At 44.7% G+C, this 12,131-nt stretch overlaps 3 protein-coding genes across 3 annotated transcripts; 2 read left to right on the plus strand and 1 right to left on the minus strand.

The window, feature by feature from the left end:
- Positions 1–3,969: 3,969 nt before the first annotated feature.
- BJ212DRAFT_1207099 (uncharacterized protein) lies at positions 3,970–4,528 on the plus strand (the record flags this gene model as incomplete). Its single annotated transcript, XM_041329166.1, has 3 exons — positions 3,970–4,078; positions 4,166–4,263; positions 4,313–4,528. Coding segments are annotated over 3 exons (423 nt in total), but the record flags the coding sequence as incomplete, so codon positions are not given.
- Positions 4,529–4,746: 218 nt separating this feature from the next.
- On the plus strand, positions 4,747–4,959 carry BJ212DRAFT_1293491 (uncharacterized protein; the record flags this gene model as incomplete). The annotated part of the gene is made up of 1 exon (XM_041332167.1): positions 4,747–4,959. One exon carries the CDS (start codon positions 4,747–4,749, stop codon positions 4,957–4,959), a length of 213 nt encoding a protein of 70 aa, XP_041184899.1.
- A 2,698-nt stretch (positions 4,960–7,657) lies between these two features.
- BJ212DRAFT_1417895 (uncharacterized protein) lies at positions 7,658–8,455 on the minus strand. The gene is made up of 4 exons (XM_041337579.1): positions 8,431–8,455; positions 8,342–8,378; positions 7,852–8,272; positions 7,658–7,777 (listed from the first exon to the last, which is right to left on the minus strand). Exon 3 carries the CDS (start codon positions 8,076–8,078, stop codon positions 7,869–7,871), a length of 210 nt encoding a protein of 69 aa, XP_041184900.1. The 5' UTR covers positions 8,079–8,272; positions 8,342–8,378; positions 8,431–8,455; the 3' UTR covers positions 7,658–7,777; positions 7,852–7,868.
- Between the last annotated feature and the right edge of the window lie 3,676 nt (positions 8,456–12,131).

Here is a 12,131-nt window from a genome sequence, read left to right on the forward strand (position 1 = left end):
CCTTGTTACAAGCTGCTACAAGCTCAAAAGCAGATCCCCTCCTCTTGTTTTAGGCTTTTGCGCACTTCTTTGGGCTTTTTTACCACTTGTTCGAGCATGAACTGCACTTCAATTGTTGATTGCCTCATTTTGTGCACTTATTTTACACTTAATTACACTTAATTCATACTTGTTTCAAGCAAAAACAACTGCATTCCAGCCAGACAAGGTGATTAAGTAGCATAGAAATGAAAAAAAGAGAGTAAGTAAGAAACAAGTACTAGCAAGGAGGCCACAATGAGCTAAAAGATGGTGAAATGTGTGATATAGCCAATAATATAATGGCAATAGTAGCCAGGTGTTACGGTGAACTAGGATGGGCGCGACGACAAGTACTCGATAAGAGTAACGCTTGAAGCTGGATCGTATCCTTACAAATGTAAGGTTCTTTAAGACAAGTCAGAGAGAGTGTCTCTGGCTTGAATATCATTATCAGACGACTTAGGATTGGAGGTCCTAAGCGAAGGATAATTCTGGGTAAGACCTAGTAGATTAAAGTGAAGTTCTATCTAAGTACATGACCGAGTTTATATAGGCGTAGGTACTCTAGGGCAGGCACGCATACGTCATGAGTCGAGTCAGAGATAAGGGAATGAGTCATCTAGCGACAGCACGTGGCGGTTGTGATGTAATACAGATATGGAAGGCGGTTAGTCTAATGATGGCACAACATGGTGCGGTCATGACGTAATACACAAAGATACAAAGGAAAAAGAGATAGGGGGTAACCGCGACTGTAACACCAGGGGGACAGTGATGAGTGATTAGATAGCGATGGCGAGACAGTGAGTGAATATGACAAGAGAGAGATGAACTCTAAGAATGAAGATACACCTCTAGCAAATCAGTGCTCACTCATCCTCAGATTCTTCATCTACATCCATCCGCAAACCATGCCTCATCATGGCAACACTCTGCACAAGCTCCGAATTTCGAAGGATGACTGAGTGTGGCAAGCAATTGATAGACACTGTGTAAGCTCGGGTGTGCACACCCCAATTGGTGTTGGAAAATGCTAGAGGCATGCTGCTCTCCTTGCCTGTGGATGGATTGATGTCCAGGGGGTTTTGTTGCCTTGGCCATTGCCAGCAGTGTCGATGTCAGAAAGGATCATATGTCCATTAGTGAAAAAGCCGGATGGTGTGTTCCATCTGAAACACAAGAAAACATCAGTTAGTGCTATGAAAAAAGAAGTTAGAAAATGATTACCACTGCTGTGGCAAGAGCAAGAGCACCCTTTGAGTGCCCTGGAAATGAATTGTTGATTCCCAGTAGACTGACAGCGCCAGACATGGCACACTTGTGCCGCACAAGGATCTGTACAATGAGGTCAGATTGGAATGGCTTGGACATTGCTCCTTCATCTGTGATCTCCCTGAACAAGAAGCCAAGCTTTTCGACCAAGGCTATTGTGAAATCTTTGCAGTCCTGATCAGTATCTAGATCATCCTGTGAAGCCATGAAGTTGGCAAGTACAATGAGGGTGACATTACTTATAGTATTGTGCCACTTGGACAACCGTTGGAGGGTCTAAAACAAAAGTTAGATTTAAATAGTGGCTGAAAAAATAGTGTATGAGGGCAATAACAGGCCCATCAGCGACAACTGTGTGTGGAATCTTGCCCTTATAGACTGCGTCCCAGACTGACTGCAAAATAGGGCAGAGAATGTCATCTGCCAGAGTCCACACTTTGTCCATATTGCCAATGCAGTGAATAGCAGTAGGAATAAACTCTCTTGCCTACTTGTTTTCCATCTGGCAACCCTTGGGGAGATGTTTCTTCCTGTATGCAGAGCATATGATGGCTTTGGAGGCAGGGGCAACTGTTCCAGTGGTAGCAGAAGTCTCAGTCTTCAGCTGCTTTGTGGGAGGAGCTTTGAGCATGGCAGCAACAGTGGTCTGATAATTGTAGTCAGTAAAATATAGCATTAAGAAATTAAACATACTGAAGATGTCAACCGGCACATGGACACTGGTTCAACAGGTTCAGTCTTGACTGTGACCATACTTGTGTTGGTGCACTCCACACTTTCATCTTCAGATGACAGCATCAGCACATCATCGTCGTCACCCAGAAGAGGCGACATTTTCCGCTTCTGACTTGCAGCCAACAAGTAAAAGTCCAGTGGGAAGATGGAGTGAGACATGGGCTTTTGGGCAAGTGGTGGAGGCTCAAGGTTGGAATTGCAGTCCAAGACCTCTATATCATGAGTGGAACTGCGGTCCAAGACCTCTAGCTTGTGACTGGTGTCAGAATCAGACTTATAGTCTGCAAAAGCAGGCTGTGTAGCAGGGATGGAGCCATCCAGATCCATAAGATGGTCATGGATGTCACTAAAGATATAGTGACTTGCAAAACTGTTACAATGTTTGGTACTTTTTCAGTGTACACAATATAGCACCTATGCACGTGGGAATCATGCTTAGTGTTGGTGGGGGCGTGTGAACTACAAACCCTTGGCTACAAACTGACACTTGGATCATGTGATTTGGCCAAGGGGATGTGAAGATATGCCTATTTTAAGACAGAGATACCATTGTAACAGTTTTGCAGCTGTTAATATAGATGGTGGGATCTCAGTTAAATCAGAGGATGGTTACTGTTATTTGCTTACACAAATAAAAATATACATGAAAATATTATGTCTGAGTTTGAAATTGCTCCCACACTTCTTTATTCCCAACCATTGCTACTATTTCCTTAGGGGGATGCTCATACTCTGCAAGTCTCCTTTTGACAAGGTCCCAGAGATATTCCAATGGGTTAAGGTCAGGAGATTGTACATACTACACCATAGTCCTAAATTCCTGCCCATCTAGTCACTTCTTGACCTTTCTGCAGGTATGCTTAGGGTCATTGTCTTGCTGAAAGATGACATCAGAAGCATTAAGATCATAAAACTCCAGGAAATTCTGAAGTTTATCCTTCAAAATTTGAAGGTAAAGATCTCCATCCATTCTACCATCAATCTTAGCAGCATAGCCAACTTCTTCACAGGTCATACAGCCCCATATCATCACAGAACTTCCATTAAACTTAATAGTTCCTTATACCAATCTGTCACTATGCCTCTCTCCTGACTTTTTCCAAGCCCATTTGCAACCATCTGACCCTAGGTGATTAATTTTGGTTTCATCAGACCATATGACCAACTTCCAGTCCTCCAAAGTCCAATTTTTGTAAGTATAGGCAAAGTCCAAGTGTGCTTTGCAATATTTGGCAGACAGTAGAGAGTGTTTGGACTTGACTACAGCCCTCATCCCAGCTTTTTCAGGTAGCAGCAAGTGGTACTTGGGTTGGGGGGCTAATTGACAATATTTGAAAAAGATTTGATCACTTGGATAGCAGTTTCTGCCTGCTGAGTGAAGATGAAACAAATAGGATGTCAAATATTGACTGAGGAAAGCTTGGTTGAATGACTACCAGTGAACTTTTGCAAGTAGGAACACTCTTTTTAATGAAGCTTGGAGATAGTAGTAGTGCTGACACCAGTTGTGGAGGCAATAGAATGAATAGAATGACCAGCATTAAGCTGAAAGAGAATGGTATTCTTTTGAGTAGTAGAGGGAGATCCCATGGTGGTAATGATTAAGAATAAAGAAGCGTGGGAGCAATTTCAAACTCAGACATAATATTTTCATGTATATTTTTATTTGTGTAAGCAAATAACAGTAACCATCCTCTGATTTGACTGAGATCCCTCTATCTATATCAACAGCTGCAAAACCATTACAATGGTATCTCTGTCTTAAAATAGGCATATCTTCACATCCCCTTGGCCAAATCGCATGATCCAAGTGTCAGTTTGTAGCCAAGGGTTTGTAATTCACACGCCCCCACCAACACTAAGCATGATTCCCACATGCATAGGCGCTATATTATGTACACTGAAAAAGTACCAAACATTGTAACAGTTTTGCAAGTCACTGTACTTTTGACCAACCAACACCTCGACAAGCTCGTGGCATCTCGCATTGACTTCACTACACGAGGCATGCTTGTAGGTTCCATATTATCAAGAGCTGTGGCTTCTCTCTGTAAGTTTCTCTATATCTAACCTTTGTTGTCTTGCATACTTAATGGGCATGAAGATGAACCAAATGCACCTGTTGTCACACCTCAAGCAGAAGATGATATTGATGATGGCAAAGTTGTTGATGGTCTGACAGCTCTCACTTTTGTACAGCTCGCAAGGACACCTCATAAGTGGTGTTGTAATATGGTCTGCCTCAATACCTTGACAATATTTGACAGAATGAAAATGGGCACAGACGGTAGTGGCACTGGCAGAGGAAGTTCATGTTCCACACCTGCAACATCTCATCCGCTACTTCCTTTTCTCCCAACTCTTCCCTGATGACCCCCACAACCCTGAAGATGTACCTGCCACCAACTGCCCTCAACATGATGGGAGTATTCACATCTTCAATTCTGTGGCTGCAACATTTTATGCCCCCAGTGATCCCAGTGGCATCAGTGGCATGTGACATGAACAGATTCGTGCATGTCCACTCTGGCAGAATGTCTATGTGTGTAACAATTGCATATTTGTCAACATCAATCCAGAGCTTGAAGGAATTGAAGGGCTCGAAGTCACCAGGGTTAAATGTTTTTTTTTTCATTCAAATTTAATTGGGTCATGTATCCATATGCCCTTGTTCAATGGTTTGACAAGGTTGGTGACCATGCTGACAAGGACACTGGCATGTGGATAGTCTGTCTGAGCACTCGTGACAATGGCACCCTGAACCTCGCCATCATTCATCTCGAGACAGTCTACCAAGCAGCACATTTAATTCCTGTCTACGGACATGATTTCATTCCTAACAACATACAGTACTTTCATTCTTATGATGCTTTCGGCGCATACTATGTTAACAAATTCACAGATCACCATGCCTTCGAGATAGCATCATAATCACCCACTCCCAGTCCCACGAGTTCCCATATCTACTGTACTTGCTTTTTGTCCTTTTGCACTACATAATTAATTGCCAGCTTTTTATTCCTTGTACTGTCTACGGTACAAGTAAGCAAGTACATACAAGTGAGAACAATAACCAAATTTTGCGACAAGTAGCTAAAAAGTGCGTTAAGTAATGCGTGAATTTCCTGATGGGGAAGGGGTGGACCGCTACCTCATAATCTCCGCCAGACGACACCACGCACTTCGCAACAAAATTGACTATCGCCCACACCGCAGACCATCTGAAGAATCCTGAACAACTGAAAGTGTATCAAACGGTAAATCGCTCTTGCACTTCATAGCATGCACCCATCGGCTAGAGAAGGTTTTCGGAGACGTCACACCACCTGTCCACGACGAAGAGAAAATAAGTCGTCATCACGCCACTCCTTTATATTATACTCAGCATGCATTGACCATCTCAGAGATCTCACTCTTGGTCTTTGACGGATCTTGGCTCGCTTTTATGTGACACTCCTGCAAGTTAAATATCCCGCCAGTCTTTCCTGCAGGTATCAACAAAGGTTCTAGGCCGTTGGAGCTTTCTTTTACGGTTCAGGTTTGGGTCTCATCGTCGGTTACGGAGAACTGGTCCGTGTATTCAAGGTTTCCATAGGAGCACTCTAGATCGCAACATCAGTCGAGCTACGTCGTCAGCAACATCTATTGCAAACCAACAGAACAGCCTAGCCTTCGTCTTTCAGCCGGGACCCTTTATTCGACGTGGCAATCCGATCGCTATTGTGAGTGATCAATTCACTCTGATGCTAAACGCCGAGAGGATATCATATATTTCTCGCACACATGACCAATCATCCACAGAGGACTTTGAATTCACTATCCCTGCCGCTCTGCGCTCGTCATGACTGCGTGCTTGTAGGACAGACCGTCTTTAATCTGTTCCCTGCAAACATATAGTCGTCATGAATGCACAAATTAATCTTCATCACCTTGATACAGAAACTGCGCTTGGAAAGCCTTCACTACTATTGCTGGAGAAGTGTTTTGTATTTATCCTCTAATTGCAACTTTCTTCCCCCTTCCAAGACGCCCGTGATATCTGTCCCACAGGCCGTTCAGATCTTGCATCTCGCCATTACGTCAACGGCGATGTCCACAGAACATCTCTATTTGTTATCGAACCATCGGTTCCGCACCACGTTAAAAGCATAGCCAGGATCATCATCCTCCCCCGAACTTTTGGTTATCATCGAGGGCCAATGGTAGGAGTTACTCAATCTTGTTTAAAAATCGCTCAACATCTTCTGGAACGATCGCTTGTGCGTTCAGTCTCGAGCACATCCAACACCGGTACCACCTCAAGATCACTGACTAGTCTATCCAGTGTGCATGCTAGAATCATTGAGTTTCAAAAGCGTCTTTCTTGATGCAGCTGTGGAGGACTACCTTACCATGAAAACCCCTTCCTTGGTGCGTTGCTACGTTATAATATGGTCGTATGGTGCAAAGGGAACTTATCCGCGTTAGAAATTCGCCAGACGGGCAGTGCTGACGACCGGCTGTGTTGCTGCACTTTTATCTCTGCTCTCTAGTGCTACATACTGTCTCAAAAATTCAAGGATTGATTTAATCTCGCTTTCAGATTGTGCGGAGATTGATTGACAGTGAGCGTCCTCTTGGCAATCAGACATGCGCTAGTAGGAGGCCCTGGACAGTGGGAATGAACATAGGACCGAGTTAGAAAAGGGAAGATTTCTTGATTATCTGAAAATCAGGTCACCCGTTATTAATAATTATTGATAATCTCGAAACTGCAGTGTGATGGTGGTGCTCGATGATCATACACATGCCGGAATCTGCTGGCAGGCTCGCTGCACAAAGTGAGTTAAATGCGTGCATCTGCTACGCATAACCTTGACTTTCGAAGGTGCTTTTCTTGATAGAATCAAACTGTGGTCAGCTCAATTGCATGTTTCAAGGGAACATTCATGTCGAAGTGGACAGCGACTCTGCCCTGCCATGCACAGCTTAAATATACTATGATTACTACCGAAGCTCAGTGATTTGCGTTAGCTAAGATTGACGTGACGATAGGTGGATGCTGTGACCGAGTCATGATTCTGTTTCAAGGAACGGACATCCCGCATGATCTCCATAAAAGCACTGCATCATCTACACGAACACTGTCGCTTACCAAGTCTTCTACATCGGCTTGCTGTCTCCAGACCTCATGGTGCGTTAATTTGTGACTGGCATCTACACCTTAAACCCGGCCACTCATCATTTCCACAGGGCTCAACTTCTGTGGGATCTGGCATTTATTACGGTGTTTACCAAATGGTCCAGTTCGTGCAGATGTTTGTCCTGGGACCACGTCTCGTCCTTAGCACTCGGGATTATAACGCTAAGCTGGTGGCCAACTCTGACGGAGAAACTCGCATGAGTACAATCGTTTTTCAAGAGTGCGGACATGTGTCAACCAGCGTTGATGTGTAGCAGGGAAATGATGGTCAACATTAGATTTTACAAATTGAATCACAGATAATGTGCAGTCAGCACATATATTTTGTGGCATTGCCTTAATGGAGCTTCATCGTGGTATTATGTTGTGATTTGGAGGGTCGATCAGTCAAAATCAATGATGCCTGATCCGACGCGTGAAAGTGCCAGGGCTTGTCAACTTTGTCAAAGGTACGTCTGCTCCAAGCCGCTACTCACTGTCACCGCTCGACGTCTGGGTACAACATGTGAATTCTTAACTTTTCCGGACGAAAACATGCCGATGAGGGTTTTACAGGAAGTAGGAATGCTGAACAAAAGCGAGCGCTCAGTGACCATTTCCGTGCATGACTTATAAAGTCGACAATGAAATGATGGGCTCACAGAAAGATACCTGGAACTCAAACGAGTGACTTCAAGTTGTTGATGTCTGAGACTCCCAATGACATCCATCCATGAATAAATGTGACATGTGTTGATAGTCTCCAGCTCCACAAACAGCGCAACATAACATGTGGGTCATACGCTGACGAGTTGAGCATCAATCTGTGTTTTATACTGGTCTGGATTGCTGAGTGTGCCGCCATGTGAGCCATGTCACGGACCAACATCCAGCTGAGCGCCTTGACAGAAATACGATCTCTTAATTGAACCCAAAATTAAAGAAGTCACAACTCTTGCCTATCGTAGCTCTGAGGTATCCGCAGCAGAATGTTCGAAGTTGGGCTTCCTTGTTCACGTAGGAAGGGGAGCAAACGACACGAGAAGTTGAACTCGATTGGAAACTCTTGGACCTGAAACAACGCTTGTTGCACACCGTGACCATAAATAATTGTTCGGTGAAGATTTACTTTCCTATTCCTGAAGTACTCACTTTGCCAGTGACGGGGAAAGTCGGACTCATACGATGACTGGTGAGTGTCAGTGCGTGGATGCGCGTGTTCGCTTCATGGAACCGAAAGCTAGGCCCGATATGAATTGCCGCTTAGACCATCAGGGATTCACGTCATCGTTATCACGATGCTTTGACATGCCCAATGAAACAGTATAAATGGGCGAATCAACCTGCAAGCGCCGGAAGCTTCTTCCTTCAAGGTGTCACCTTCACGTCCTCTCAAAATGAGTTTGGAATCCTCTAGTGGTGTACTCAAAGACCAGAAACGTGCAGAGGTCTTCGTGTCTGAAGTTGATACTGGCGCTCAGCTAGTTGCTGGGTTGAATTCAACTCTTGAGCCCGATGAGGCTTTGAGAGTAAGGTACGCTCTGAAAACTGCACGAAGATCAGCATTGTTCAAAAATATTTCGTTCCAGGAGGAAGATCGATAGATATGTCATGCCTCTGATGTGTGGTTAGTCGGCTGCTCGGTACTCAGTTGTTTAAACCGATTGCATCTGACGATTGCTGTTCAGTTCTTTACGGGTTAGTTGGCTGCGTTCACCACAGATTAGCGCTTACGTGCGCATAGGATCCAATTCATGGACAAGTTAACCTTGGGTTCTGCGGCCATCCTTGGAATTCAGTAAGGACTGTACATCGAGACCAGCCGAACCGGCACTGACGTGTGTTATCAGGCAGGCCGCGCACCTGACTACGAATGAGTAAGATATCCCTATCCTTGGAGTCGTAAGTCTAATGGTCAACTGTCTTTAGGTACAATTGGTGAGGCACATGCACTACTCGAGTTTGCATAGTCCTTACACTATCTTTCAGGCTTGGCACTGCATTCTATCTTGGTTACATTCTCTTCCAGTATCCCCAGAATCTTGCCCTTCAGAGATTCCCGGTCGGGAAGTGGATGAGGTAGGCTTCACAGGCGTTATCAATGCGAACACCGTTGACAGCATGTAACAGTATCAATATCTTCATCTGGACAGTTGTACTTGCATCTCATGCAGCGTGCAAGAGCTTTCGTGGGCTTCTTGTCGTGCGTTTGTTGCTGGGCGTATGTGAGGGGTCGATCACTGCTGGATTCTTGATCATTAGCTCCATGTTCTACACGCGGACGGAACAGACGCTACGGGTTGGGTATTGGTGTAAGCTCCCATTTGCAAATGATTGACAAAGTCGACTAATTGGACGCTTTGGAATCTAGCTCTGATGCTTGGCACTGGTGCGCTTACTCAAATGTATATTCGATCTTGCTGCCCAAGCCAGTGAAATCTAGCCCAAATAATATCTGGTTTCATCAGCTTTGGTGTTTTGCACATCAAAACCACAGGGTTTGAACCATGGCAATGGTCCGCCATTTCATTTTCATTGTTCCATATTCACTCTGATAGATCGCAGGCTTATGATCATCACCGCTATAATGACGATGATCCTTGCGATCTTATTTTGGTGAGTTTATGAAACAGATATTCCCCGCGCCTAATCTCTATAACCGAGACGTTTTCACCTAATAAAGGTTCTTGTTTCCTGATTCGCCTACGAATGCCTGGTTCCTTACTCCCGATGAGCGAGTGAAAGCCGTGCAGCGCCTCAAGGTATGTCTGTTAAGTTATGATATTAGCCATTATCTTACAATTAGCATAGGAAAACCAAACAGGGGTGGAAAACAAACACTTCAAGATGGAGCAGTATGTATTCGATGCAATTGTGATTTTCATCCCTCACGTACACATCTTTAGAATGATCGAAGCCCTGACTGACCCCAAGACATGGCTCTTCGCTCTCCTCTCGGCTCTATGCAATGTGCCTAGCTCAATGTTAAATCAACAATCACTCATCCTTGCTTCGTTCGGATTCAGCTATCTACAGACAACTCTCTTGTCCTGTATTCCTGGTGTGATTCAAATATTGACAATCTTCACTGGTGTTCGGCTTGCAATACGACGGCCTAATTCCAGAGCATACGTCGCTGCTATGTACTTTGTCCCGGCGTGGTTGGGCGTCTTGCTGGTCAATCTAATTCCTTGGTCGAATCAGGTGCGTGGTTTGCTTCTGCGAGTTCATCAAGTTGTCTTTGATATTGTATCTCACATGATATCAGGCTGGACTTCTTGCCGGCCAGTTCCTAGGTGCGTGTGATGCTTGTAGTGTTTTTCTATGCTCATCGTTCCAAAGCTGGATTCCCGGTGCCCGGATTCGTACTGACATTATCATGGCTAAATTAACGTGACTGCTGGTCATACGAAGAAGGTAGGTACTCCGCCAGTTATTGAACTCGCTCCTCAAGTGAAAACCAACCTGCAGGTTGTTACTAACGCCACTATACTCTCGGCTTACTGCGTTGGCAACGCAGCTGGTCCTTTGATGTGGAAGGCACAATATAAGCCGCGGTAGGTCATTTCATCGGACTTTAAGGAAAGATAATTAATACTAAACAGCAACCACATCCCATGGGCTGTGATCGGCACATGCTACGTCGCCTGCCCGTTACTTCTCCTGTCATCCGTGCCGTTCTCGTCCGGGAAAATCGAATCCGCGATGCAGAGCCTGTTGATGACGGAGAAGAATATGTTATCGAGCGAATCACAGAGGATGGGAAGCATGTGGAAGTCAAAGTCGACCAAGGTGCGTCCTCCGAATCGGCGATTGGTTTCCGTGTACAATGCTGATATTCTGTCTGCATTAGGAATTCCTGGATCTGACAGATAGGCAGAATAGGGATCTTCAGATACGTTTTGTACTAATATTAAGCAATCTTGGTCCTTGATCCGGTTAATTGGTATTGCGAAATGGCATCGTGTTCATTGATGGCACGGTTCTACATACGCTGGTGACGGCGACAAGTCGGAGTGATGCATTGATGTACAGGAGAGACTTAAAGTGACAACATACAGTTGGAAAATGCATAGCAAATACATGGCTTAGTAGCAAGAACACTGGGTTGTATTTAAGTCAAAAGAGTGAGGCAACTGGGATTGTATTCATGGGCACGCAACATGTCAGAAACCAAGCAATCAGATAAGGGATATATAGATGTTCAGGAAAGTAACGTGTGGGTGAGGCTGCGGCGATGCCAGACCTAGCATGATGGATGATTCCCACAAAGAAGACTACAACTATAACTCACCTGGTAGAACTGGCGTCAAGTTCAGTAGGCAGTTAATAGATCTCAATCCGAGGTCAACGTCAAGTTCCTCACGCTTCCCCACATCTAGCAGCAATTTACGCTTGTCAACCTCCGCATGGTGATGAGTTATGAATACTCACCTTGCGCGGGGTACGATACAGCATGACCACAGCGACGATGGACGCGAGCATGCTGAAGACAAGAGAAAGCTTCATGTTTGAGTTAAGAGGTGCGATTGGTACTTTGTCAATGCATTACATTGGAATCTTCAAGAGAACTTTTACCTTTTCGTTACGAGGTCCGCTCATGACTCAGGTCACCTGAATTGGTTGAAGCCTTATCCACTCAAACTTTTGAAAAGGGATTGTTCTAAGTGGACGATCACAGTAATCAGTGCTCAGCCTCATTGAAAAATCAATCATCACTCACAACCCCAACAGGCAAGACTATCAAGCCCGAATCTTCATCTCCGGGTCGGTTCTGTGCATGGGGCAAGTCCTCTCACACGAGAAAGTGATATGTAAGATGGACAATACCCCGCCGATCAGAGGACGGTTGCAAATATCGTCATATATGCCGATATACGATTATATATAGAACAGGTTTTCGTTAATATATTGGAGTATGAAGTTAGACAAGCGCCCCGTT

The sequence above is a fragment of the Suillus subaureus genome, assembly GCF_016647635.1.
Source record: "Suillus subaureus strain MN1 chromosome Unknown BJ212scaffold_528, whole genome shotgun sequence".
Classification (NCBI taxonomy): domain Eukaryota; kingdom Fungi; phylum Basidiomycota; class Agaricomycetes; order Boletales; family Suillaceae; genus Suillus; species Suillus subaureus.

Bases quoted from the DNA above. Each gene is read 5' to 3' on its own strand.
- BJ212DRAFT_1417895 (XM_041337579.1), bottom strand. From the start codon at position 8,078: ATGTTGGTCCGTGACATGGCTCACATGGCGGCACACTCAGCAATCCAG.